Below are 27,738 nucleotides of genomic sequence, written 5' to 3' on the forward strand. Positions count from 1 at the left end.
GACCGCACGGGACGTGGGTGCTGGGGTGGCTTGGCTGGCCCGAGCAGCGACCGACGGGGTTGTTATTGCCGCCACGGTCTTTGCGAAGGAAAATAAAGGCTTTGGGAAACCCACGTGTTGCCAGATCTCAGCGCCGATTAATTTTTTCAAAAGAAAAGGCATGATTTTTGTACTGCGAACCTCCGCTTGAGCTCTCTCCCTCCTCCTCTGTGTCTCTCTCTCCCACATGCACACGTTTTTGCTGCCTTGGGGGATTTTAGCAGCGCAAGGCTCTGAAAAACACGCTCCTACCTCCCTCCCGCAAGCCTGGGGAGAGCGAGATGCTCTCTAGATGCTCGGCCGGGGGTCAAAGTTTCCAGTATTATGGAACGAGACAAGAAAACAGCAATTCAAGTGTCATAAACCCCAAAGTTGGGCTTTGGTCAGTGTTTGTTTTACAGGGTAGGTCTCAAACGCCCCGGCAGCAGCGTGAGCGCTGGAAGATGCTCCGGGGCTGTGGGAGCGTGGCAGGGGGCTGAGCTCCCGGTGGGACCACAGTGACAGCGCTGGGGTGCCGAATGTGTCCCGATGCCTCCGGCTGCCCTTCTGACCATCGGACGTGGCCGCTAATTAATCCCAGCACCGCGCTTCGAAATAAGCTGGTTTCCATCTGAATCATAAAGTCTCCAAAAAGTGGCTGCGCGGCGCGGGGCCGGGCAGACATGTGTGTGCGTGTGTGGGGCTGGATGTTGATTTTTTTTCTCCCTGAAACAACACAAGGCTTTATCAGTCCCATCTCTTTCCCACGGTTTTCTGTTGCCAGTGAGGTCACTGGTCCCTTTAAACTGGGGCTGAGGCCAATGTGCAGCGGGTGGAAGGGGGGGCGGTGGGGAGAAAGGGGGGGGGCTGTGGGCAGAAGGAGCGGGGAGGGGGGGACATGAGATGGTTCACACAGACTGTTCCTTTTACAGGAAGACTTGGGATTTCGAACAGCGAGCGGGAGGAGGCGGAGGGGGGGAGGGATGGAGGGGCGGGATGGGGATTGGGGGGGGGGCCTGGGAACCTGGGAGCGGCGGCGCGGCCGCGTAATCCGTCACTCCCGGGAGATGTCTCATTAACCCATTAACCGGGGAGGAGGGAGCAGCCGGGGGTGTGAGGTTCAGTGCGGGCAGGGGAGGAGCCGGGCGGGGCAGCGGCAGCTCCGCCGCGCAGCCCGGGCAGGGGCCGCACTTCCCCGAGCAGCGTGGGGAGCGACGGCGGCCGCGGCCTCCGGGGACACGCGTGGGAGCAGCTCGCCGAGCCCGCCGGCCTCTCTGCCCCAGGATGAAGCGGTTGTGCGAGGAGAGCTCGTCCGACACGGAGTCTGACGGCACCATCGATGTGGGTCGGGAGGAGGAGTACAGGTGAGGGGACGCGGTGGCTGGGGATGGGACACGCTCGGGGGTTTGGGGTCCACGCTGCCGGGCGGCTCTCGGCAGGAGAGGAGCTGGGGCTCTTGAGCTTGGGGAAGAAGAGACTGAGGGGCGACCTCATTCATGGTTATAAATATGTAAAGGGTGAGTGTCAGGAGGATGGAGCCAGGCTCTTCCCGGTGACAACCAGTGACAGGACAAGGGGCAATGGGTGCAAACTGGAACACAGGAGGTTCCACTTAAAGATGAGAAGAAACTTGTTCCCGGTGAGGGTGGCAGAGCCTGGCCCAGGCTGCCCAGGGGGGTTGTGGAGTCTCCTTCTGTGCAGACATTCCAACCCGCCTGGACACCTTCCTGTGTAACCTCATCTGGGTGTTCCTGCTCCATGGGGGGATTGCACTGGGTGAGCTTTCCAGGGCCCTTCAACCCCTGACATTCTGGGATTCTGTGATCCTACGGGGCACGGTGCTGGCAGCAGGTCCCTGCGAGCACCTCAGGGTTCGATGGGGACGCAGCAGTGGGCACAGGGGGTCACCTGTCACCTCGCTGAATCCCCCAGGCTGGGCTGGTCCTGCCCTGGGCAAGGATGAGCTGGGGGGGATTACTCCAGTGGTGCTGGTGTTAAGAGTGACCCGGCAAGGAAACCCAAGTCATATTACAGGGATTAAAGCCGTGTTACGAGCAGATTGCGCTCACAAAAAATGTCCCGTTATTGCTTTAACCTGCCTACTGGGGAGAAGGGCAGCTCTGAGCTTTGTTAGTGGGAGCGCGGTTGCTCGCAGGTCTGTGCACCCCGCGATGGGGCAGTGCCCGTCCCCCCGAAAAGGCACCGTTGTCTGCCTGGGCGCCGCTGCAGCCCCAGTGCTCCCAGGAAACATGGAAGAAATGAGGAGGTTTTGCATGAGAAACACTTCTGCTCTGCTGATGCATTCGTAATGCACCAGCTGGGGCTTTGATCTGTTAACGAGGAGCCGGTGCGCCCTGGCCAGAGAAGGGTGCTCCGCTTTAAGTGTGAACTTCCAGTGTCGCGGTTCGCAGGCTCCATCCCATCGGCTTTGGGGCTTTGCTGCTCGGTGAACCTGTGAGGACAGGACCTCCACCTGGCTCCCCCCAGCAACATCCTCGATCTTCGTACCGCGTTTCCCCGGGCGGCAGCTCAGCTGGCAAAGGGCATCCCCAGCCCCGGGTTCCCGTGCTGCGTCAGCCGTTCGCGGGCATGCCCGGGCTCTGGGCGTGCAGACAGCACCAGGGATGAACGAATGGCTCTGTTATTTGTTCTCATGCAAAAATCAGCTGCTTTTGAACTATTGTTTCAGTAGCCAAGTGTCCCCCTCCCTCCTTCTGTGTCCAGCAAGGCCCCAGATGAATTAATTCCCTTTTGCTGCTCAATATTGTGAGCGGAGAAGTTGCCCTGCCCAGTGCCAAGCTCGGGTTCTCATGGGACTAATTCACGTGTCTGGTTCTCACTGATACGGTCACAGGCAGAGTTGGGCATGTCCGACACGTAAAGTCCTGCACAAATTCACCGACCCCTTATGCAGTTTCCAAGTGCATCAATATTTAACCTACTTTCCTGCTGCACATGAAATATATTCCACCTCTTTCCATCAGCGCAGTAGTCTGTAGTACCCTGATGGATGAAACAGAGGAATTCTCATAATAGTTTATGTCAGTCAACAGCGACGATGAATTTTCGATCTCTCTTTGCTGCTGTGAATACGTTTGTCTTCTCAAGCCAGCGGTAGAATGTGGTGGTATTTGTGTTGCTGCTCGTGTCACGCAAACACATGGCGCAAAGAGCTGCTCCTGCCCCGCGGAGTTTAGAGCCCGAGTAGCACGGGATGCTGATGGATCGGGAGAAATGAGACACGTCCAGCGGGGAGCGAGGGGATCGCTGGGTGGAGGAGGCAGCCGGGCTGGCCGGGGCTCCCAGCCCATCGCCCAGCGGTCGCGTGGTTTGGATGAACCAGTTCCCCTGCGGAGCGGGGCTGAGTCACGGCGCTGTGAGCCGGCGCTTGGTGCGTGCAGCGCGTTTGGGCTCCAGGTCACTGCAGAAGAGCAGAATACTGCTTGGTTTTGGGCTATTTATTTTCCTTTTTGTTTTGGATAAGCAGCTAAAGTTATGCTGTAGATTACAAAATTGAGCAAAGAGCAATGCAGAAACGTTAATCATCAGAGAGAATATAGTTACAGTACCTTTTATGTGGTTCAGATCTGTCAAACATATTTTTTAAAGATAGTTTGCAGCGGGCTCGCTCTTTCTACCCACATCTGGAGCTCACAAAGAGCGATGTGTTCGGACAGTTCTGCAAAGAGAGTTTCAAAATCCGCTGTCAGAGGCTCCTCGAGCGCGTACTCCAAATTCCTGCGCTGCCGGGAGAATCAACACCTACCCCTCACATGGGTAACACCCCGGTGTCTGCGCAGAGCCCGTTTTCACATCATACGTGCCCATTGCATGTGTGTTTCTATACACGGGCAACGCGTGTTTGTACTTGCGAAGCCAGCACCTCTGCCCAGAGAGAGCCCACCCAGCAGACATTCAAATCGGGTACCTGTATGGAGATGAGCGGAGCAGGCAGTAGAAAAACGTGTTATTTCATTAGATGGTGCAAAACCACTTCTGAAAGCGCCTCGCTTGAGCCCAACAACATGCATTTTTAATGGGCTGAGTTGGGTCTAGTTTTTGGCTCGCTCTGCCCCTGCAGAAACATCTTTAACAGGCTGCTATTAAAATGCTTCGTCAAACTGCAAAATTATTTGATTTGATGGGGTGAATCCAATGCCCCTTCCCAGATTTGTAAGTGTTCAAGGCGGTCGCTGAGTCCCTGTGGAGCGCGGTGCTGGCTGGGGTTGCAATTGCTGCCTGCCTGCCTGTTAATGGCCAATTTCATAAGGCACAGAAATGGCCCCAAGCCCATCCCGCTTTCCAGAGGGAGAAACCTGCTCAGGGGAGGTGGAAAAACCCCGAGCAGGGGGTTTCCCATGCCTGGTTATCCATCCTTATGGAGACGTCACCTCCACGGGGACCTATGGGTCGAACTTTGCTGTCGCGGTTCTGAGATGCAAAGCTCCGCAGACAGGGCAGGCTCAGACATGAGAGGTTTGCATGTGGAGGGCAAAGTGTCCGCAACTCCAGAGCTCGTATTGCTGCTCTTTCAGATGAGATGGGAGGTGATGGGCAGTTTGGTGTTGAAATCTGTCGCAGGCTGGTGGGAGGGGAGCGAGTGGGATTTGAGTCTCTCCTTGGCTCCAATTCCTGAGCTCTGTGTTGTGGCTAAAAACGAGATGGGAACCACAGAAGACATTATTCAGGGAGGGAAACTGCAGATGGCAAAAGTGTGTAAAGCAGATGTGCACCAGAGGTTTCTCTCCAGCTAATGCAAGAAATTGATTGCCTCTTCTTCCTTCCCAGCCATGTTTCCAGGTCCGTGTCTCCCACTACGACATCTCAGATCCAAGCCAGGAAGAAGCGGCGAGGAGTGAGTCCCATCTGCGGTGACCATGGCGGGTACTGGGAGGTCGGGCTGGTCCCAGTTGTGTGACAGAGCTCCCCGGGACATCCCCCATGTGCGGGGACACAGCGCAAAATTGACTTTACACCATTCCCTGCTCTGTCTCCTCCCCACAACCAATCGGGAGATTTTTTTTGCAGAGGTTCGGCCTTAAATCTGTCAGAAAGGGGTGGGGATGGGGTGGAGAAGAGCAATTTCACCTGCGTTATCCATAGTATTTTTGCTCAGCCTTTGCACCCAAAACACTTATTTACGTGGCCCTGTTCAAAGCGCCTCTCTCAACCTGCTGTTTACGGCTTTAAACCCGCGAGCCGTGGCCGTAAATGACTGTGTTTTCTTCTCCCCTCTTGGAAATCGCCTGCAGATCATCGAGAAGCGACGCCGCGACCGTATCAACAGCAGCCTCTCGGAGCTGCGGCGCCTGGTGCCCACGGCCTTCGAGAAGCAGGTGCGTGTGTGTCCCATTTCCAACCGTCCTCCCGCTTCTGCAACGCAAGGGTAGAGCCCCCAGAATGAGAAAGGCTGGAGCGTTTCTATGTCTTTCTTATCATCATCACTTCAGGGAGTAAGTAGGTGGTGAAACTGGGTGGGAAAATAATGTTACCAAATATTCAGGAGCCCCAGGGAGGGTAAATTCAATCCAGAAAGCATTTCGCGGATATGAAGATGTACAGAAACGGGGAGTTTTCAATTTGCGTCAGGGGATCGTGGGAAGGAGCTGCATTTTCTACTCACTTGATGTAAAAACCAGAGTCAATGCCCTGGATGGATGCCCCACTCCAATCTGAGCTTCAGGGAAGTTTGGGGAGGAGATCAGCAGGAAATGCAGCTCTTGAGAGGCATAAACCCCGTAAAATGACGGATTGCTCTTTTTTTCTTGCTTCCAACACACAGGGCTCGTCCAAGCTGGAGAAGGCGGAAATTCTACAAATGACAGTAGATCACTTAAAAATGCTTCACGCCACCGGAGGAGCAGGTAAGAACTGCTCTTATAAATGTATGGGTGAGGTGAAGGTGGAAACCTGGAAGGAAAATTCCCCATCAGCTTCACAGCGAGCGGTACCACGGTGCTGCTGTGCTTGCTGACACCAGCCAGCACCAAAACCCACTTGCCCGGCCTGCTTTCCCAAGGGAAATGTTATTTTTGAGGGAGAACAGATGGACGTTTCCTGCCCTGTGGTTTTTCTTATGTCTAACATATGGGTCAGCATCCCGTGCATACATTTGGAAGACCGGGGTGTGTGCTCCAGGGCCGGCAGCGCCGCTGTTGTCACACAGCCCGATAAAAGCTGCCCAGCCAGACGCGCTTAGTCCTGCCCAGAAATGGAACTGGCTTCCAGAAAAACGATATTAAACTCTTCACCTCCTCCCTGGGATACGTTTCCTGCAGAGGCTGAATTCTGCATGGGGACTCTGCAAATAAACAAGGCTTTTTTCCCCTTTCTGTTCTTTTCTTTGTGTGTGTGTGTCACTTGGTTGTTATAAGAAGAGAGAGGGAGCCCTGTGCGAAATCCAACAAAGGTCTTATTTGTACTGAGACCTCAGTACAGACCCTCTGTCCTGTTCCAGTTGACAGGATGGAGATCACAGCTCCAGTAAAGAAGCCTCTGGCTTGCTCACCACCCATTTTTGGCTTGCTGGGGACATTGCTGGCATCCAGGCTTTGCTTCGGAGCTGTAACTCGGGCTGGAACATTTGTTTAGATATTCAGTTTGACTGCACTGCAACAAAGGGCTGTATTGTCACGAGAGACCCCGTCAAGCAAAGTGGTCCAGTGCTTTGCTCTGCTGTCACATTCTCTGCTTTATTACTTATCCTCTCACAAAGCTGCGAGTAGGGAGCAGAAGCCTAAAAATCAGCTGTCGGTTGCGTTTTGTCTTGTTGATTTTTGCGGCTTTGAGCTTTCTCAGCGCGGCGCTCTTGGTTTTGCTGCTGTCCCATGTCCTTCAGCCAGACCTGTCTTTAAATGAAAGGTAAAGATTGAGATGCAGGCAGAGGAAAATAGTGCCCATCTAGCCCGGAGTCATGTCTCCAACAGTGATAACTGATTCTTCCTGAGCACAGCTAATGAAACCTCTTATTCATCTCGCATGCTGGAGTAAGAGGCTTCATGACCCAGGCAGTTTTCTCCCGATGAGATAACCGCAGTTGCTTTTCTCATGAGCGCAAACGTCCAGCGCTTTGGGACACCCACTTGGCTATCTGCTTCAGGAACGTCTCACGGCAGCAAAGTGCCTCAAGTGAAATACACAGCGTGTTAGAGAGGGTAGTGAAATCAAAGCGCATTCCTGAGCCCTGCACGGACTTAGTGTCACCCCTGTCCTCTCCCTGTAGGTTTCTTGGACGCTCGCGCTCTGGCCGTGGATTACAGGAGCATCGGCTTCCGCGAGTGTCTCACTGAAGTTGTCAGGTACCTGGGCGTCCTCGAGGGCCAAAACGCCGCTGACCCCATCCGGCTGCGACTCCTCTCCCACCTGAATAACTACGTGGCCGAAATGGAGCCTTCGCCCGTGGCCTCGTCCCTCGTGCCCATCCAGACGTGGCCGTGGTCCTTCCTCCACAGCGCCGCCGGCCCCGTGCAGATCCCCAGGAGAGAGGCTGCTCCCGCTCCCCTCGTGTTGACTGCATCTTCCCTGGCTTACCCGAGCCCCGCCGTGAGGCCGGCTCCCCTGCGCCGCGTCCCCGGCGACATGCTGCCGTCCCGCCGAAGCTTCCTGGCCGGCAGGATGGCTTCTTCCAGCCGCAGAGCCCGGGGCGCGGGCTCGGCCGTGGCCGGAGCAGCCGTGCCCAGGATGCCGTCGCCAGCGGGCGTGTTGAGAGAGGGCGCGTCCAAGAGCGGCCAGATCACAACGTTCCTCTTCTCGCCGGCCTCCGCCAGCGTCCCCGTGCCACCGGCTTACACGGCGCCTCCCGCCTTGGGTGCTGCCGCACAGGGACCCGGGATCAAGGTTGGGACATCCAGGATCTGCCGCTCCTGGGCGACTGAAATCGGGGCTTTCTGACCCACCCCTCCCCTTTGGAGACGGGAATTCTTCAGCACTCACTGCCCACAGGCCTAAGAACGAACCCAACTGAACAGGCATCTTTCCTGCTTTGCAGAAGCCAAGGATCCGTAAAGAAAATTGTCTTTACTCTTCCCGCCCTCCTCACGCCGCCCTCCTTGCCTCGCCATCACGTGTCCTCTCCCTTGTGATGCCTGCAAACGCAAATCACGCCCAATTCGATGCACTTATCTGAATCCAGAGCTGCAAGGGAGGGGGCACCCGCGGACCCCAACCCTGTCCCTCCTCCAGCAAACCCCAGCATCGCTCCCCTTGGGCAAACAGCCAGCCTCGAAATATCATCTGATTTCCCTGGGGACTCAGAGCTGCCAGACACTTGCTCACGCAGATTCTGTTGGGACGGACGCAGCTCAGTCCCCCTCCCCAGCACCCTAGAGGCAGGTTAGGGCCCCCCCAGCTCCCTCCACAAACTCCTGCTGATCCCTGTGCTTTCCTCACTGCGTAACCGGCTTTTCCCACCGATGTGCTCTTGAGGTGGAGTGAGGCAAGAGCTGAGCAGGGCTGGTTCCCACAGCCTGGCCGAAATGCCGCTGTGTCCACGGGGGGAGGTTCTGCAGCCCCTGCTCCTCACCAGGGTGTGAAGAGGCGAGACAGAGGATTTCAAAGGGATGTCTGTAACCCAGGGGAAGGCTGTGACGGCCAAAATGAGAAGAAAAACCTTCCCCTCTGCCAGTCTCCCCGCTGGAGCCGTCTCTCCTCCATCCCCTGCTGACTGCAAATGGGTCGGCCAGGCTGCATTTGAAGTGCCTCCCTCGCTCTGTCCCAGCCCTGCATCCCTCACCCTCTCCTCCCACAAAGTCTCTTGTTTTCTTTCTTCAGCACCACGTTTTGGTCTCACGCTGCTCATCCCTCTCCCCGGGCCAGCACCAAAACCCGCTGAGGTTTCACTGCAGACCTCGGCAAGCTCTGGCTCTGCACTTGTCCTGCTTCACAACAGCTTTTTCTGCCTTGGCCCATGTGCCCCTAAATAACCGACACAGCAGATACGCCTCTGCTCCCCTGGCTGTCCGCCCCTCCTTGGGGCAGAAAGGAACAGAAACCCGAAGCTCTTGAGCTCCTGTGTGATGTCCCCAGCTCGCGTGGTGGCCGGAGCAGGATGTCCCAGTGCCCCAATGTGTCTGAACAGCCCCCGCTCCCTGGATCTGTGCCTTGATGAGCTGGGATACGCGTGCAGAAATGCCCACGCCGAGGAGTCTCACCCACCTCTGCAGCGCTGTGACGCGAAAAGAGAGAAAAGCGTGGGAAGGTCAGTGCAAAGAAACATGAAAGAGAGGGAGAAGATCTCTCCCCACGCCTCAGGTCAAATGCGCAGCCAGTGAGACTGTGGATGAGCTGGTGGTTGCGTTCCTACGGGTTGTATCTGCCACGTGCATGTTGCTGTGTGTATCTATCTGCTCTTGTTTTAAAAGTGAGTCCCTCCCGGTTGTTTTGGTGAACATCGTCGCACTTAACGCACAGAAATGCCTCTGCTACTTCTCGTCGCCCTTGTCCTGAAGTGCCAGAATCACCCAGGAACAACGTATTCCCTTTTAGTGAAGGCAGAGGAGGTCCCTGCAGACCCCGGTTGTCCCTGCGGCCGGTTGGCACGCTCGAGCTCACAGCAGCTAGCCCGGCCTTGCTCCACACTGCGCAGAGCTGTTAGATTCACAAGCTGTGACATCCAGCAAAGGTGTCAAATAAAAGTCTTTCAACCCCCTGTCCTGCTTGTGAAATGTAGTGTCGATGTGAATCTGTGCCGCTAATCCAGCCTGTGTGGATGACTGATAATTTTGTGGCAGGTGAGCTTTTTATTCCTCAAAAGCTTCAAACCAGGTAAGACGTAGCTTGTAAAGTAACATCCCTGCTGGTGGTTTATAGTGGCCGCTCTTGGTATAACTCTGGTCCCATGACTTTTTATTTTGTGACGCTTGTCCTGATGTTGGCAATCAGCCGTGGCTTGAGAACAAATCACTTCATTTAGCTATCAGCATCCCAAAAATGTCAGGGAGCAAATCGGACCCAGCAGAACCTCGCAGCCAGACTCCGAGACTCGCCTCGGGCTCCTGACCTTTTGCAAGCAGGACCAGAATAATCCCTGCTGCTTCTTGCTGTTGGGAAACGCTTTGGACTAAACACAGAGCCACAGCTGAGAGCTTGGCTCTGCTCTGAGGAAAGGACCAATAAATGATCCTGCTCGTGAAAGATGCTGGGAGAATTTTCCGAGGAATGGTGGGAATTCAACTTCCTTTCCCACAACTCCTTCTCGCTCCAAAACGCCTTTCGAAACCGCTCGTAAATCCCTGCCTTAAGTGCTGTGGTGGGAATTGCTGGAAGGGAGCGACTGCAGCTGTGATGGAGGAACGCAGCATCGTCTGGAAGCGAAGAGGAAACTTCAGGAGCAATAATAGGGCTATTGATGAGGGGTCATCCCGCCGGTGCCTGTGCTGGAGACGGTGGTGGGAGCCCAGTGCTCTGATGTGGCCTTGGCCAGCGAGAAAAACCAACTTACCCCCCGTGGGAGGCAGGCAGACAAACCAGCCCTGCGGGCTACAGCGCTAAAACAAAACACAGACCGTGGAAAACAAAAAGAACCCCAACAAAACACTTCCTGATCCCTGCGGATCAAACGGGAGCCGGAGCGGGTGGGAGGGCATTGGTTCAAGCCCGTGGGGTTTTCTCCCCACAGCAACGTGGTGATTAGAGCAGTAACCCAGGACTGGAGTTTCATTTTTCTTCTTTTTCCCAGGGTTTTCCTTAGCCTAAGCGTCTCCTCTAACACATCCTGGCAACTTTTGATCTACCCTGTAGGGGAAATCCCCGAATTCTCCACGCGTTCTTGTTCATCCTCGTTCTTTAAGTAAAAAAAAAATAATCATAATGAAGAGGCCTTTGGGAATGTGTGGGCTGCGTGTTAAACACCCTGTCCCGCTCCAACACGGGTGAGGCTGGAACAAAACAGGGTCCTGAAGAACGAGCCTTCATCTACTGCTTGGAGGGGACAAGGTTGTTTCCAGGCTGCGGGAGATTTGCAAGGCAGCAAGTCCTGCTCTCCCAAATACCTCTGCATGAAAGATGTTGCTTATCTCAGTCCAGCCACTGGATGAAACGCTCTCGCTTCTGTGGTTTTCTGCTCGCAGTGCAATCCCGGCTTGCCCTCTACTGGTAAAATCGCAAAGTTAAGGAGGAGAAATCCTAAAGCAGAGCCAGCATTTGCTTGAAAACTTGCCATCTGTGCTGAAAAATAGCTGCTCTTTCACGAGGACCATCAGTGATCAGGGTGACACTCAGACACATGACAGCAGAGCGGCTTGGGAGGCCTCTGGGTGATGGGTCTCACATCAACAGCATTGATTGGGAACAGATCGGTGAGATGAAGACATTAAGAGATGTAACCTTTGCTCCAGGCGCTGCTGAAGGTCTTGGGAGGGTGAACTGGGAGGGTCTGGGGCATTGCTGGTCACCGGGGGCAGTGACAGCAGTGAGGTCCCTGGGGCAGGTTTGGGTTCCCCCAGCTCATCAGTTCACGTCAGGAGTGAAAAGCACCGAGGAGGACAGAGGACTGTAGCTGTCTGCACAGTGTCCCCCGGGAGGGGACACAAATGTCAATAAACATGTTTCAAATAAAAGCCATTCTCAGTGTAGCCACAGCACTGCTTGCAGCCAAAGGGGCTTTATATGGAAATCATATTTTTCGAGCTCTGCTGTGTTTTGAATTCAGCTGTCAGGGCGGCAGCCACTCCGACCTCCTTCCACAGCAGGATGCTTGTCTCAGGTCATGGGTTCCCAGCTGAGATGTCGGGATGCAGAGGATGGAGCCACCAAACAGCAGCAGGCACCAGGTGCAGTCTCCCCAGTACACACCAGTGCCACCCCCCAGCGCCACCAGCCATTGGGAGGAAGATGATGAGCTCAGGAGGAGGATGATTTGTGTCTTTAGAAAATAACCCGGACTGAAAATATTGCAAAATATTAACATTTACTTTGCTGTTGTTAACCTTTTATTCTGCAACTCTCGATTATTCCACTGTAATAATGAGATGGGTATCAGATCCCATTTTTATAATAAAATTATCCCACTTTTAAAGCATATTAAAGGTAACATCAAAAAGTCAGAGCAGACCAGCCACCACCCCCCATAGACTATCTCAGACGCCCTTAACACGACATCCATGGGGCCTGAAGGTCACCGATGAATCACTGCATCCCGCGCTGCCGCGTCCTCACGCTCTGCTGAAGATGCTGGAAATAAATAATTATGGGTCTCCCCGGAGCTGAATCTCGTGAGACAGCAGAGGGGGGTGAATCCTTCTCTTGTCCCAGCGGCTTTCTTTTACATTCAGAGTTGTTCAGCGCTCGCTCTGGGAAGAGGGACTGACATTTCGCATCCATGGGGACATGTGGAGGTCCCTTGGTCCGGCTCCAGGGCAGCCCATGATGTGAGCTGGCGCAGCGCCGGGGCTGCCGCGGGAACTTGCGCTTTTTCGAGGAAAAAGTATGTTCTGAAAAGGAGGAGGCTGTGGGAGCAGCTCCAGCTACGGCCGCTCCTTGTCTCACCACCAGCGACCAGCTTGGAGCAGACAAAAATTACCCCAGGGGAAGTTTTTGCTCTCGTGGTGCATTCCTGTGCACGTCCTGCTCCTTTCTCCGGACCTGCTCTGTCCAAGACACTTCCCTGAGCCCCTCGTGTTTTGTGTTGGGACTGAGCTGCCCCACGAGACACGCGCTTGTGGAGGGTGGAGATGAGAGGGGTTAGGAAACAACCCCAAAAACACCCTTTGAGGGAGTCGTTTTGCTTTATATCTGGCCCGCTGTGTTTGTGCAGGGACAAGACTTTGCTGTTGCTCCATCCACCTTGGGATCGGTATGTGCAGTGAGCCGTGAAGCTGCATGGCTGTCCCCAAAACGCTGCCCAGGCGCCTTTTTGCCTGTGACCATGTGGACTGTTAGGAAGTTGTGCTTATTTATGGGGTGTTTTGCTGAGTTGGGAGAGGTGGACATTGCTGAGAGGGGGATGTTGTTGATCAGCCTGAGGAAAAACAGGTGTCACTGACAAGCGGCTTGGGTGTGAAGGGGAACATCACAGAATCCCAGAATGTGAGGGGTTGAAGGGCCCTGGAAAGCTCATCCAGTGCAATCCCCCCATGGAGCAGGAACACCCAGATGAGGTTACACAGGAAGGTGTCCAGGCGGGTTGGAATGTCTGCACAGAAGGAGACTCCACAACCCCCCTGGGCAGCCTGGGCCAGGCTCTGCCACCCTCATCCCAACAAGTTTCTTCTCAGCTTTAAGCGGAACCTTTTGTGTTCCAGTTTGCACCCATTGCCCCTTGTCCTGTCACTGGTTGTCACCAGCAGAGCCTGGCTCCATCCTCCTGACACTGCCCCTTTCCATATTGATCCCCAGGAATGAGTCCCCCCTCAGTGTCCTCTTGTCCAGCTCCAGAGCCCCAGCTCCCTCAGCCTTTCCTCACACGGGAGATGCTCCACTCCCTGCAGCATCTTGGTGGCTGCGCTGGACTCTCTGCAGCAGTTCCCTGTCCTGCTGGAACTGAGGGGCCACAGCTGGACACAAGATTCCAGGTGTGGTCTCCCCAGGGCAGAGCAGAGGGGCAGGAGAACCTCTCTGACCTACTGACCACCCCCTTCTAACCCACCCCAGGTACCATTGGCTTCCTGGCCACAAGGGCCCAGTGCTGGCTCATGGTCACCCTGCTGTCCCCAGGACCCCCAGGTCCCTTTCCCCTACGCTGCTCTCTAACAGGTCCTTCTCCAACTTAGACTGGAACCTGGGGCTGTTCCTGCCCACATTCAAGACTCTACAGGTGCCCTGGTGCACACCCACCATGAGGGGTCAGAACCGCCCAGGGGATTTGGGATTCCTCGTGCTGGGAAGACATCGAGGCCCAGTTTGTCCTGGGACACCAGAGGCGGCTACAACACGGCAATGCTGACAGCCCCCGCCGCCATCTCCCCGCCGAGGGTCGTCCCCTGACGCCCCCAAAATGGCGGGCGGGCCCGCGCGTGCCCTCAGCCCGGGCGGCACCGCGGTCCTCCCCCCGCTGGGGTCGCTGCAGCGGGCGGCGGCGCCGCGTCGGGCGGGCGGGGGGTCGCTCCTCGCCGGGCGCCACCGCCTCCTCCCGGCGGCCTCTCCTCACGCCGCCGCGGCGGCTATAAAGGGGCGCTCGCCGCCCGCCGCCGCCTTTCCGCTCGCCGGGCCGCAGCGCGTGAGTCGGTGTCCGGGCCCAGCGCCGCCCCGGGCCGGGCCGGGGGGCGGGGAGGGCGCGAGGGGGGCGCGGGGGCGCCGGGCGAGCGCGGGGCCCGATCCGGCCGCGGGGCCCGATCCGGCCGCTCCTGTCAGCCCGGCCCGCGCTCAACCGCCGCCGCGTGGTGTCGGTGGCTCCGTTAGGGCAGGACAGTTTGATAGATCTATCTATATATATATATATATATAAACTTGGCGGAGGAGTTTTAATTTTAAAAGAAAGGTTTGTATTAATATTTATATGTTACAGAGAAGTTTATTTTTCCTAATTATTTATTTATTATTTATTTTTTAACCTCAGGAAACCCAGCGGCCTCCGCTCTGAGGAGCTGCGGGTAAATTAGGCTCTTAACGCAAAATAAGGGCTGTGGGTTTAGGGAGATCGAGGAGGGTTTTGCCCCAGAGCTGACAGGAGAAGCGCTTAGCAGCCGGTTTATGAATTTTTAGCTTGGTTTCTGAACCCATCTCTCCTGGAGGTTTAACTTTGTTTATTGCAGGTGTTTCAGGCCGCTCTGTGGCGCGGGGGAGCAGCTGATCCCCCTGTCCCCCCATAATCCCCCCTTCTGGTCACCAAACTGCCATTCCCCCTCTCCCAACCTCACCCCCTGCTTAGTGAGGCTTTTAAATAAGATTTTGCCTTCCCCCCTGGTTTAAATACTTAACTAAAAGCTTGACTTAAAGAAACTTCAAGAATCAAACCCTCTTAGTTCGCGGTGGGAGCGCGTGCTGGGTGGAAGATGAACACGACCGCCAGCAGCTACCCGATGGCGTCGCTGTACGTGGGTGACCTGCACCCTGATGTCACCGAGGCCATGCTCTACGAGAAGTTCAGCCCCGCCGGGCCCGTCCTCTCCATCCGCGTCTGCAGGGACATGATCACCCGCCGGTCCCTCGGCTATGCCTACGTCAACTTCCAGCAGCCAGCGGATGGTAAGTGATGTGTGCAGCCACATTTAGGGCTTTTTCCTTCGCTTTTATTCACTTTTTTTCCCCGCTAATTTACACTCCTGTTCATGTGTATTGCCATGTAGCTGCCTACTAAAATGTTACAGTTACAGGGTAAGTAATCACTAGTGAATGAAGCTGGAATGCTGCTTGGTGTCTCCGAAATACTCTGCGAATGCACATCTTGGTGACATCTCTGATTGACTGACCTATTTTGCTCACTGATATTAAACTTTGGAGGCTTGGGTTTGTTCCTCACCTAAGAAAACAGCCTCCGCTGTGTTCCCCTTCGTTCTCGGGTAGGTTTGGGCTATTTGTGTGAGGCTGTGCGGTCATCAGAAAAAAGCTCAGAGTAGTCAGTGCAGGTTGAATGTTTGGTTTGGGTGGTTCAGCCTCTGGCTGCCCACCCAGTATGATTTAATATCTGGGAGATCTGGTGGGCTGCAGGCAGCTGCGTTTCTGCAAACAGCCCAATGGATCTCTCAGTTTGGGAGGTGATTTTCTTGTTTTAACGGGAAAGAAGATGCGTATTCAGTGCACGGGAAACCAGGTTATCTCACATGCAGAAGCCAGGTTGGTTTGCTGTTGTCAGACTCTTTTTTTCATGCTTTAACTTGGCTCCTGCTCATTCCAGAGCTGAAGTAGCAGTAGCATGTGAAAGATGGGACAGAAGAGGTCGTTTTGGAACATGTCTTTTCTGGAAGAAAAATGGGTCAGCGTTTTCTGCCCTAGTTTTCAGAGCCTTTGCCTGTTGGCTGGTGCAAGTTTATTGCTCTCTGCTGTGATGTAGCAGTATCTAGGTGTGACAGAGACATCCGAAGGATAGATGAGAGCGAACTTTCTCCTTGAATTCAGAATCAATTCACAACAGCACAGATTTCAGCAGCAAGTAAAATTTCCTTTAGCCTGTAGTAGGTTATCCCACTTTACATTATTACAGGCAGCAGAGAGTGGTCTGTTTGCATGAGGTAATACATTAACTTTGGATCAAGGCGTTTGTTGTGTAGAAAACATAAATGTTATTACAGAATTGTATTCCTGCAAGCTAGTGGAGCCTGGGATTGAGCTCTTGGCTGGAACGTTTGGATTTTCCATACTCTGTTTTGATTCCATGCCATCCTAGCTTCCATTCTCAAAGTACCTTCTGTGTGTCCTTTCCTTGGGATGCTGGCTGATCTGATGCAGCGCTGCTGAGCCTTCCTCTTGCCAGGCTGATAAAAAGGTGGATCGCACCCCAGTGCATCATTTCTCCTTCATGAATCTATCTGAAGTGCATCTTAGGCAGGCTAAGCAATGTATTTGTGTTTTAAAACTTCTCAGCGAGGAGGGGAGAAGCTGAGAGCCTGTATCTGTGCTCCTCTCGTGCTCTGATGCACCTGTCTGCTCTGCCTGCCTCTTACAAAAACCACCTTGGTATGCCCATGTGCTGTACAAGGAAGGGCACATTACCTGGGCTCACCCACCTTTGTCCAGGTTATGACCTCATTTTGCAAGATAATTAAAAACAAGCAGCAGAAATAAAGCCAAGAAGGAATGCAAACCTCAGATAAACGTCAGGGAGGTAGAGAAAATCCGTAAAATAAGTGTAGTTATGATGTTAAAAGAGGGACTAGTCACACCTGCTTGCTTTAGCAGAAAGCAGTTCTGCTTCTCATACAAAGACAGGTGGCCTTCAAATGTATTTCAAGGTAATCTTTTGTGGTAATAAATAGGCAAGAATTTCGAGGGAGGTTGCATCATTCTGGGCTGTTGGTGAGGCAGTGGACATTTTAGGAAGTCCCGGTACTTCAAGTGATACTTTGACAAAGCAAGTGGTGTCTTATTACTGGTAGATCGTAGAAGGTCAAGTGATTTCAACCTAATCATTGAGTTACTATTGGGAAGGAGAAATATTCCAGCTACCCTGCCCTCAGGAAGAAGTCTCCTCTGAAAAGCCCAGAATTTCTTCTGTCTGGCAAACTTTGCATAAGTAGAAAACAGCTGCTGTACGCAGGGTAATGCAGCAGAACATATACAGCTGATTTTGGAAAGTTGAGCCTGTTGGTGGTGTGTTGCGATCTCAGAAGCAAATCCTGAATACGAAGAATAGAATTCTTATTGTCAAAGGCAGGAATTTGGCTTTAGTTTTCCAAGTGGCAGTACTTGGTACTGCCTGCACGAGGGCTTTCTGAGAGGTGGATGGATATGTATTTTCTTCCAGGAATTTATAATCAGAAATGTGTGTGGACTTTATTTTACTAAAGATGGGACTGTTCTCTAGCATTGTAGGGGCCTGTTTTGATTTATAGGTGACAATAGATGCTACAAAATACCACTTAAAATAATCAAGAAGCTTTGTGCTCTGAGAACTTTTAGGGAAGTTCATGTGGACACATTGTAAGTATGATTGAAGGGTCGTAGGTGTTAAAGAAGCCGATACATGATAGTTTGCATTTCCTTGGCAGCTTTGTAGAAGGATGAGTGCTTTGTAAATCTGAAGAAAGCCAAATACGTTTTTTGGGGGGTGGGAAATAGGACTCAGTCCATATGACTAGAGAAGGACACTGGAAATAGTCAAATAACCAGAACTCTTCCCCATGATGTGGGGCCACCAGGAGATCCCATTGTCACATCCTGAACATGCTCTACACTTCTGGAGTTCTGCTGTTTCTCTGATTCCAAGCCTACGTTTTCCTGTATATTTTAGTTAGCTGATGGAGTGATGCTTGACCCTGGAAGGGGTTACCGTCTGGCCGTGCATTGTCTAACTGGTAGTCTGCTGCAGAGAAGTTATTTTTAGTGAAAACAAGCTCTGCTGGTTTTGATTGCAGTTCTTTGGCGTAGTAACCACTGAATGCTGAATCCATCCTGCTCTGATAGATGAAGGAAACGCTTCAAAGTTCTGCCTAGTTCAGGCTCAGCTCTGGGCCTTAATATTTGTTTCTTGACTGTGAAGAAGGAAAGGAAGATAAATATTTCATTTGAAAGAAGAGCTGAATTTCATTTTTCATGTGTTCCTCATGCAATGTAATTGCATTCCAGGGTTTCATAACTTTAACAACAGTTCTGACATGACAACTCAGATAATGAAGCAGAGAAACTGTAATCTGGCTGTGGAGATAAGCTGTTCTGGAAGTACAGAGAAAACAGAACATTTCCCAAGCCGAGAGGGAGCCCAGAGCTCAGGTTAAGATAAGTGACTGAAGAAAGGTGTAGAAGACCACATATAAACTTTCAGTTTCTTTTCTTCCTCAAAGAAGAGAAGCAAATGTAGGAGAAGACCTGTGTAACATAAATGCAGCTGTGTTGTTAGGAGGGAAGAGTGGTTGCTTACATACATTGCCAACAGTATTTTCTCCCAAGTCAGTGGTCAAATCATTTAGGTTTTTGTATGCAACCTCTCCTTTTAAAAATAAGTGGTTAAATTAATGCTGTGTGCTTTTGTTGGGTCTTTTCTGCTTAGTGCAGCCACTAATTCCGGCGTTGTGTGAGCTCTGAATCACGGAGCCTGGAAGGGAGATGAGTTACTTTGAGGCCTAAGGCATCCAGCAGGCTATGGAAGAGGAATGAAAAGGAAGCGTGAAAGGGGTTAAGAGTGTGTTTAATGTTATATATGAGTTGCAGTTGAGTCTGCTGGGGGGGTGACAGGAACCAGTGGGAGAGAAGCAGCTACAGGAACTGAAATGGCTGAAGCTTTGTGATTTAAATAGAAGAAAAATGAGAAGGTGTTTGCTCAGATTAAGGAAATGAATCAGATGTGCGTAGTCTGAATCATTCACATAACTCGTGCCAATCCTTTCCAGGCTCTTTTAGGTCCTGGTGGAGCGTGGTTGCATTTCCACCTGTGAGTATGGCAGATCTTCCTCAAATCAGGGGATCCATCGAGAGCTGCTGCTCACAAGAGGTGTCAGGGTGGATTTCAAACAGAGTGTAATAATAGAGTGGAATACCAGCAAGCTGTTGAAAGAGCAGTGCAATGGTATCTACTGAAGTATACGCTTGGGAAGCTTGAAAGAACTGGGAGCAAGTTCACAACTAATCTCTATCTCGGTAGCGCTGCGGTGTTTCACAGTCCCCGCTGCCTGCGTGCCACTGCTCCATCTGCTTGTCAGCTTTCAGCGGGAGCCCTGGTTCTGCTGCAAATGGTATATACAACTGGTCTGTGTCCTTGCCAACGCATGCTTCAGGAGGACCTCTCCCTGCTATAAATAAACACTGCCAAATTTGAGAAGCTGGACCAAGTCGCCTGCTGAAGTGCCTAGTAGGAATGGACTCCAGGGAGAACCTCAGTTGCACTGGTTGCCGGTAGCAGCTGAGGAATCATTTTAGCGTGGCTGTTAATTGAATTTAGCACCTTTTGACTAAACAGAGCTAGTAGAGTCTTAGCAAGTATAACTTCCCTCCTTTTTATTTGATTTTTTACTGCAAGTCTGACTACTTCAGGAATGAAATCCAGCAGAGCTTGTTTCCCAGCTGGGTGTATGTGTGCAGGAGTGGGGAAAATAGGAGAATTGTAATGGCACCGCTTCAGTTTAAAAAGCAACAACAACAAAACATTTTCAAAGTGCATGAACAGTTCTGAGGCACTTCCCATGCAGTAGTTCAGAGCGGCTTTGCAGGTAGGGAGTGCAGGAGATGTTTGTAGAGGTGGTTCTGTGAAACTCTGAGTAGTTACTCTGGAATTGGCATTTTCCTTGAATTTGCTGCTTCTGAAATTTAATCAGCAAGGGAAGAATTGAGACAAACAAATTTGGAAAACTTGGGTTCTGCCCTGTTAATATTCCTTGATTTTAATGCGTGTCTGTCCCTCTCTTTCCCTGCTTCATGCTGGGAATTAACAGACTTGCTTTTTCTCTGGGAGCTCCATGCTGGGAGTGTTTTCTGGCACACAAGAGTCCCAAGCATCTCAATTTTATGAACAAGATCCTAATGTGTGTACGTAATGATCCTTTTAATATATCAGTAGGTAGCAGAAATAGAATCCTGGAGGGTGGTTTCAGTGTAGCTTAGAATGACAGTGTTGAGGTTGTAGAGCTTAGATAAACACTTCTCTGTTCATCAGATCGGGTATATGGACTTTTTTTCCCAGAATTTTGTCCACTCTTGCTGTCATCCTTAGACTGAGCAGCTTGGGCATTGCTTTTTGGCCCTATGAGTTGCAGAGGGTGACTTGTGTCTTCTTCCCAGCCACATGCTCATGCATGTTTTCCCTGACCTGACAGGGAGATAATCCTTTTCACTCAATAGAAATGAGTATGGGTAGATATGAGCTTCATGTAAAGCAAACAAGCCAAACAGTCACTTTTTTTGCTTCCTTCCCCCACCCCCCACCAGGGTTTCCTCAGTTTCCTTTCCTTCTTTGGGTGCAGCAGTTTACCTTTATAATAATTTACCTCCATAATAACTAAGACTATAATAAACCCCAGGTGTTTCGACATGCGTTTTGCTGTGGTTGTTCAAACATTACCATCATGTAAGCTTCAAATAGTCTATTAAACCTATTATATACTTAAACGTGACTGTGCTGCAAGGACCTCCTTTGAAACATGGAGTTAAAAAGTCATTGAAATCAGTCGCCCACAATATTGCCCCAAATATCTGAGTAAAATTTAGGGAAAATGATCGCCCACATGATGGAAACCTCTATTTTTTAACAACCCACAGAAATGTGTTCTTGACTTCTCTTGCAGCTGAGCGTGCTCTAGATACCATGAATTTTGATGTGATCAAAGGAAAACCCATTCGCATCATGTGGTCTCAGAGGGATCCCTCCTTGAGGAAGTCAGGGGTTGGGAATGTCTTCATTAAGAACCTGGACAAATCCATTGATAACAAGGCACTTTATGACACATTCTCAGCGTTTGGGAATATTTTGTCCTGCAAGGTGAGATGTGGTTACTTTGTTGAATTCTGTTTTAGTGGTGACATCAGATATGTCCCACGTAGGAAGTGGAAGAGACTCGTTTCACCAGATGAGGAGTGGGGTCTTTAAAAGGCAGAGTTGACCAGAAGGTCAGGGATTAATGAAATTATGTCAGATTTGGTTATGAAGCGTGCAAATATGAAACACAATAACATCTTCCTAATGTTGACCCTTGGCAGTAAGCTATTTTTGTGGGCTGGCCTCGTGGCGGAGGAGAAAATGTGTTCAGAGAGCTGATGTTTTCTTTTCCTTCCCCATGTCCAGGTGGTGTGTGATGAGAATGGCTCTAAGGGCTACGCATTTGTGCACTTTGAGACCCAGGACGCTGCAGATAGAGCCATCGAGAAGATGAACGGCATGCTGCTCAACGACCGCAAAGTGTGAGTGTCACAGCCAGAAGCAGCAACGATCGCATGAACCATGATGCGTCTGGGTATTAACAGGGACACACAAGGCACTGGTTCTCCTGGCCCGAGCCTTGGGCTGCTACCTCTCCACTCCAGGGCTGGTGAGTGACCCTGCCCACGCCATGGCCTGTTCCCCCTCCATTCCAGGGCTGGTGGGGGTCCCTAACCAAGCCTTGATTTGCCACCTCTCTGCTGGTGGGCTGGGGGGGTTTTCTGTGGCCAGTACTCTCTCCACTGCAGAGCTGGGTGGGCATCCTCAGCCAACCATAGCACAGGTGATTTTTGTGGTTGGTCTGTGACTTGTTTGTCCTTCCCCTGTCACCCTTTCTTGTCCCCATTCCCAGCTCCTACTACACACTCATATTTTTTTTTGGGCTTACTGCGAATCACACGTTATTTTTCCGCTCTCAAAAACAAGCTGCTTATTGAGATTTTCATTCTTTCTTACAGATTTGTTGGGAGATTCAAGTCTCGTAAAGAGCGGGAGGCTGAGTTGGGAGCCAAGGCGAAGGAATTCACCAATGTTTATATTAAAAACTTTGGGGATGACATGGATGATGAAAGACTAAAAGAGCTCTTCAGCAAATATGGTAAATACAGAAACACTTCTAATGAGGCTGCAAATTCACCACCTGTGGTTCTCTAACAGTGCTGTTACCATCTGTATTGCCTCTACGTGAGTCACTTTGAGTTGAGGTGTGGGTAGCAGTTGTGCCAAATGTTGGACAGGAGGCAGATGCTGCCCAGCAGATGAGAGAGAGAAGGCTGGGGCTATTATGTGAAGTTGAAAAGTCTTAAAATAGTTTTGTGATGTTTTACTAACCCTGTCCCTTGGTAACAGGTAAAACTCTGAGTGTTAAAGTGATGACAGACCCCACTGGAAAATCCAAAGGCTTTGGCTTCGTAAGCTTTGAAAAGCATGAAGATGCTAACAAGGTATGACCGGTTTTCACGCTGCTTGGGTATCCTCAGAGAAGAAAAAGTTACTTGGTTTTTCACAGTAGCCTGTTAGTAAAATGAGAGAAGATGCTGCCTCAGGCATAACCTCTTCTAGATGTGGGGACTTGGAAAACTTTTGCACCTTACTAGCTTGACACTCAGGGTTAACTTGGCGTTTCTCCAGATTATTAGATCTGCACCAAATGTCGTGGTATAATCAAGAAGGTTAATTGTGGTAGAAGTATAATGCAGGGCTTCAGGAGGAAGAAGGAAGAAGAGTGAGAACGTTGCTTAGAAATCGTGTTCTCTAAGCAGAATGCTTGCTAAAATTTGACCTTAGTTACAAGAAGGGGTGGGGATAAATTCACCAGTTGCGGTTAACCCAGCGTTTACAGTGGTGGTGTCAGCGTGGTCTCCTGATAACTCCGTGTCGTTAATTAGCCCATGGTTACACGGAAGAAGCGGTGCAAAGGTAATGCGCCAGCTTTTGATTATTGGCTGACAGGCAGGGATACAATGTGAACTTTGGACAGTCCTGTTCTGAACAGGATCAGGTGCTGTCTTGTTTCAGCAGTTGACAGTTTCCTCTTGAACCCTCTGTCCAGGCAGTGGAAGAAATGAATGGAAAGGACATCAACGGGAAAATGGTATTTGTGGGGCGAGCACAGAAGAAGGTCGAGCGCCAGGCGGAGCTGAAACGGAAGTTCGAACAGCTAAAACAAGAAAGACTCAGCCGGTACCAGGTGAATAGTCTGTTCCTTTTCTGAATTAAAACACCATTTTTCAGTCTGTTGGGAGACTTGAAAGGAATTGATGAAGTACTTGATCGATGTCCTATGGGAGATCCTGGGAGTTAAAATGTAAAGGTGACTCTGTGGTATTTGGTGGCAAAGGGAGCATCAGGGCATAGTCTTGCAGTAAAATATTTAGGAGGACATGAGAAAAGAGCCCTGCAGTCTCCTTTATTTTCAAACGGGAATACCTAAAAGGATGGACGGAAACAGCGTAACCCTGTGCTGTTGTCTCTCTAATTTATGGCAAAACGGGGTCATGTCAGAGATGCATCTGAATCTTTCCCATTCCTTGCGATACCGTGCTGGGCTGGGGATACGGGATGCAACAGGACAGCAGAGGAAATCCAGACGAGCTCCCTTTCACCACAGTGGGACTTGTCTCTACACCTCTGCAACATTTATCGCCTTCAGCTTTGAGTGGTACAAAGGGAACATGATGCTAAATTAAGAGTTTTCAGACAAGTTGCTGCTCTGGCAGATGGATGTCAATGTGCTCAAGATTTTCTTTAATGTTATTATTGTCTTATTGTTCTTTCCCTTCTAGGGTGTTAACCTATACATTAAAAACCTAGATGACACTATAGATGATGAAAAACTGAGGAAGGAGTTCTCACCTTTTGGGGCAATAACAAGTGCCAAGGTATTGTGGGATTTTGGGGGATTTGGATTTTAAAGCCTGAAGAAGGAGCTGTGATCGACATGGGATTGAAGGGCAGTTCCTATGTCTCCTGGTCATTGCCCTGAGAACATCTGGGCTAGTATATACACAGATTTCTTTGGGCCTCAGTGGAGTTTTACTGAGAACTTGCTTCATTCCCTCATGTAAAGAGGAGTCAGGAGGTGGCAAACATGCTTGTTTGAGATGACTCCCAATGAACATGATGTGACATTTCCCTGCCTGTGTTTAGAGGCAGCACCAAATCTTTCCCATTCCTAACTGTGCGGTGTGGGCCTTGGGGATACATGGTGCTCACAGAAGAGCAGAGTAAATCCAGGCAGGTGACTTGATTCAGTGAGTACCTGTCTCTACATCTCTGCAACAGTTAGGTCCTACCTGTCTGAAATCTGACACTTAAATACAATGTGGATTTTTAGGCTAAGTTATTGTCATGGTGCTCCACTAGCAATTGATCTTTACTGCAGGTGATGCTGGAAGACGGACGGAGCAAAGGGTTTGGCTTTGTCTGCTTTTCCTCTCCAGAGGAAGCTACGAAAGCTGTGACAGAGATGAACGGGCGGATTGTGGGCTCAAAGCCGTTGTATGTTGCACTCGCACAAAGGAAAGAAGAGCGAAAGGCCCATCTAACTAATCAGTACATGCAGCGCATCGCTGGGATGAGAGCCCTGCCTGCCAACACAATCATTAATCAGTTCCAGCCTGCTGCTGGGGGGTATTTCATGCCTGCTGTGCCCCAGGTGAGCTGAGCTAGTGTGGGTTTTTTAACCTGTCTTGGAGCTTTGATGGTTCAGCTGCAGTAACCTTGTTGAGCCTTTCTTATGCCCATAAGCAAATAACTCCTGCTGAGGGCTGCAGTCAGTGGAGTTAATTCTATGACTTCCCAGCTGCCCGTTTTCTTAATGCGAATTGAGTGTTAAGTCCTGGCACCAACTGCCAAAACATGTTGTAAACAAGGTTTGTTCCTCACTTAGATGTCGCCCCTGAGCTTGTCTGGTTTTTCTTCAGGCTCAGAGCAGACCCACTTACTATGCACCCAACCAAATGACGCAGATGAGACCCAACCCACGCTGGCAGCAAGGAGGGAGACCTCAAGGTGAGCACGCTAGCGACAACATTTTGGTTGTGTGACCCTCTCGGCTGTACTTTCCACCAGAGCGATGCATGCTTTCCTTTCCACGCACAACCCAACTGCTTCCTGTAGCTGTGTCCTGACTTGCCGGTCAGTTCTGTTTTGAGGATTTCCCCTCATTTCTCCCATTAGGCTTCCAGGGAATGCCAAATGCCATGCGCCAGTCTGGACCACGGCCAGCACTGCGCCATCTGGCCCCAGCTGGCAATGCTCCGGCCTCTCGTGGCCTCCCTGCCGCTGCCCAGCGAGTTGGTAAGCTGTGCGCCTCCCAGGCCCTTCCTCTTGGCTGGGAGGGAGGAGGATGCTCTTGAGATTTGACTACTTTTGACTTCCAAAGATGGTTGTCAGCTCTGGCTAACCAAAGGCCACCTGGAGCAAGGGGCAGAGACAGCGCCTGAATCTTTCCTTCCTGTGCAGTGCAGGTCTGGGGACAGTTGGTGCGACAGCACAAATCCAGATGGGTTGTTTTCCGCTGGTTCGGAGCTCATCTCTACACCTCTGCAACATTGACCACACCAAAACCAAAACAGACTGTAGGCTATGGATATTGTTTTCAGAGTAGGCCATCCAAATACATTTTATTCCAGTGAATAACTAGAAAATATCTTAAACGCAGGATGTGGAATGCATGGTATAGTTTAGGGAGAACGGCTCCTTCCTAAAGCAGTCAGTTGCATTTTCGAGACGCCAGTTTCTAAAGAATTATTAGACTGTGCAGGCTGTAGTCCAAATTCAGCAGTTAATGTCAGACATCCCAACTTGCGTGTTGCTGCAGGTGTGTGCAGTTCTGTTCTCCTTTTCTTTTGCAGGCGTTGGCACCGCAGCGCAGAATTTAGGTCCTCGCCCGCCCGTCGCTGCCCCTGCTCCCCGCGCGGTTCCTCCTTACAAATACGCCTCCAGCGTGCGCAGCCCTCACCCCGCCGTGCAGCCTTTGCAGGTAACTCCAGGGGCTGGGCCGGGAGGGCCCTGCGGTCGCTTCAGTCCGGCAGGTTTTCTGTGCAATTGAAGAGCTTTTACCGAAATTTCAAGCTATTCTTAGAACCCAGACAGACATCATGATTTCAGACTTAAAAACCTGGCTGTTGTACCTTTGCCAGGGCAACTTCATTGGTTTCTCTGTCTTGTACTTGCAAGCCCTTTTTTACCCACATTTGCTTTAAGAATATTTTTCTCAGTTCTTTGCTTTCCCATTTTGCAACTATTAATTCTCCCCCTCTTTGTCAAATCCTCACTGAAGTCACAATTTGCTTCTCTCAAACTTCTGCATTGTACAAGAAGCAGGCAGGGGTGTTGCTCTTTCTCAGTTGTGCTGTTTGTCTCACATCCAGTTTCTGTAAGAGACTAATGGGTTTTGTAAGATATTTCCAGTGCCCATGTGTGACATTGTGGTTTTGAGTTCATGACTTGGAGGGAGCCTGTTTATGAACCATTGGCACCTTATCTGTCCTCTTCTGAAACTTGTCTGCTGCAAGCTTGTCAAATATTGTGTTTTAGGAGATAATGTCTTCTTATTGTCTCTAAATATGAAGCAATTGGCTTAGTACGTGTTTCAGAAGGCTCATGTCTGCCCTTCTCTAGGCGCCTCAGCCCGCGGTCCACGTGCAGGGGCAGGAGCCACTTACAGCCTCCATGCTGGCGGCTGCACCCCCCCAGGAGCAGAAACAGATGCTGGGTGAGTGAAACTCCACTTCTTACCGTTTGCATTTTGCTTTGGAAATCCCCTCGGATTTCAAAGATGACTTTGCAACTGAAACTCTGCTGTCTGAACCTCATTTGACCTCATTCATGGGGATCAATATGGAAAGGGGGAGTGTCAGGAGGATGGAGCCAGGCTCTTCTGGTGACAACCAGTGACAGGACAAGGGGCAATGGGTGCAAACTGGAACACAGGAGGTTCCACTTAAATTTGAGAAGAAACTTGTTGGGAGTGAGGGTGGCAGAGCCTGGCCCAGGCTGCCCAGGGGGGTTGTGGAGTCTCCTTCTGTGCAGACATTCCAACCCGCCTGGACACCTTCCTGTGTAACCTCATCTGGGTGTTCCTGCTCCATGGGGGGATTGCACTGGATGAGCTTTCCAGGGCCCTTCCAATCCGTAACATTTTACAACTCTATGAACTCTTTGTTCCCCAGGAGAGCGTTTGTTCCCCCTGATCCAGGCTATGCACCCCAGCCTTGCGGGGAAGATCACGGGAATGCTGCTGGAGATTGACAACTCAGAGCTGCTGCACATGCTAGAGTCCCCCGAGTCCCTCCGGTCCAAGGTAACCTGCCCCGGTCCTTGAGACAGGCTGGATTTTGGGAGATGTTGGTCGGGGAAACTGCATCTCAGCGGGTGCTGTGTCTCCCGAAGGTGGAGGAGGCCGTGGCGGTGTTGCAGGCTCACCAAGCCAAGAAAGAAGCTGCCCAGAAGGTGGGCGTGGTTGCTGCTACCTCTTAAACCAGGAAAACTGGTGAGTGTCTTGGTCATCAGCTTCACTTAAAAGCTTCCAGAATCAATCAATTTTCTTTGCATGGTTGTTAGTGAATGGCTGGAGGTCCCTGTAGGTCTTGGTGCAGCACTTGTCTGATTCTTAGTTCACACTTTAAAAAACAAACCAAACCCCTAATGCAGTTTCTCAGAGTCCTTATTGCAGAAACTTTAGAAATGTTCTTCAGAAATCCTATTTGAATTATGCGTCAGAAAGACGTTGCGTAAGCCCCTGAAGTGTTCCTGGTGGTTGGCATGTCAGGGAAGGA

At 51.1% G+C, this 27,738-nt stretch overlaps 2 protein-coding genes across 2 annotated transcripts; both read left to right on the forward strand.

Moving 5' to 3' along the window:
- Positions 1-1,302: 1,302 nt before the first annotated feature.
- HEYL (hes related family bHLH transcription factor with YRPW motif like) lies at positions 1,303-7,908 on the forward strand (the record flags this gene model as incomplete). Its single annotated transcript, XM_080357641.1, has 5 exons — positions 1,303-1,382; positions 4,807-4,873; positions 5,271-5,354; positions 5,801-5,882; positions 7,241-7,908. 5 exons carry the CDS (start codon positions 1,303-1,305, stop codon positions 7,906-7,908), a joined length of 981 nt encoding a protein of 326 aa, XP_080213767.1.
- Positions 7,909-14,036: 6,128 nt separating this feature from the next.
- PABPC4 (poly(A) binding protein cytoplasmic 4) lies at positions 14,037-27,439 on the forward strand (the record flags this gene model as incomplete). Its single annotated transcript, XM_080357668.1, has 15 exons — positions 14,037-14,431; positions 14,916-15,138; positions 20,823-21,016; positions 21,320-21,435; positions 21,913-22,052; positions 22,304-22,398; positions 23,007-23,144; positions 23,740-23,835; positions 24,339-24,611; positions 24,880-24,967; positions 25,136-25,255; positions 25,813-25,940; positions 26,582-26,675; positions 27,133-27,263; positions 27,353-27,439. Exons 2-15 carry the CDS (start codon positions 14,946-14,948, stop codon positions 27,437-27,439), a joined length of 1,893 nt encoding a protein of 630 aa, XP_080213794.1. The 5' UTR covers positions 14,037-14,431; positions 14,916-14,945.
- Between the last annotated feature and the right edge of the window lie 299 nt (positions 27,440-27,738).

Source organism: Nesoenas mayeri (genome assembly GCF_963082525.1).
Source record: "Nesoenas mayeri genome assembly, chromosome: 21".
NCBI lineage: Eukaryota > Metazoa > Chordata > Aves > Columbiformes > Columbidae > Nesoenas > Nesoenas mayeri.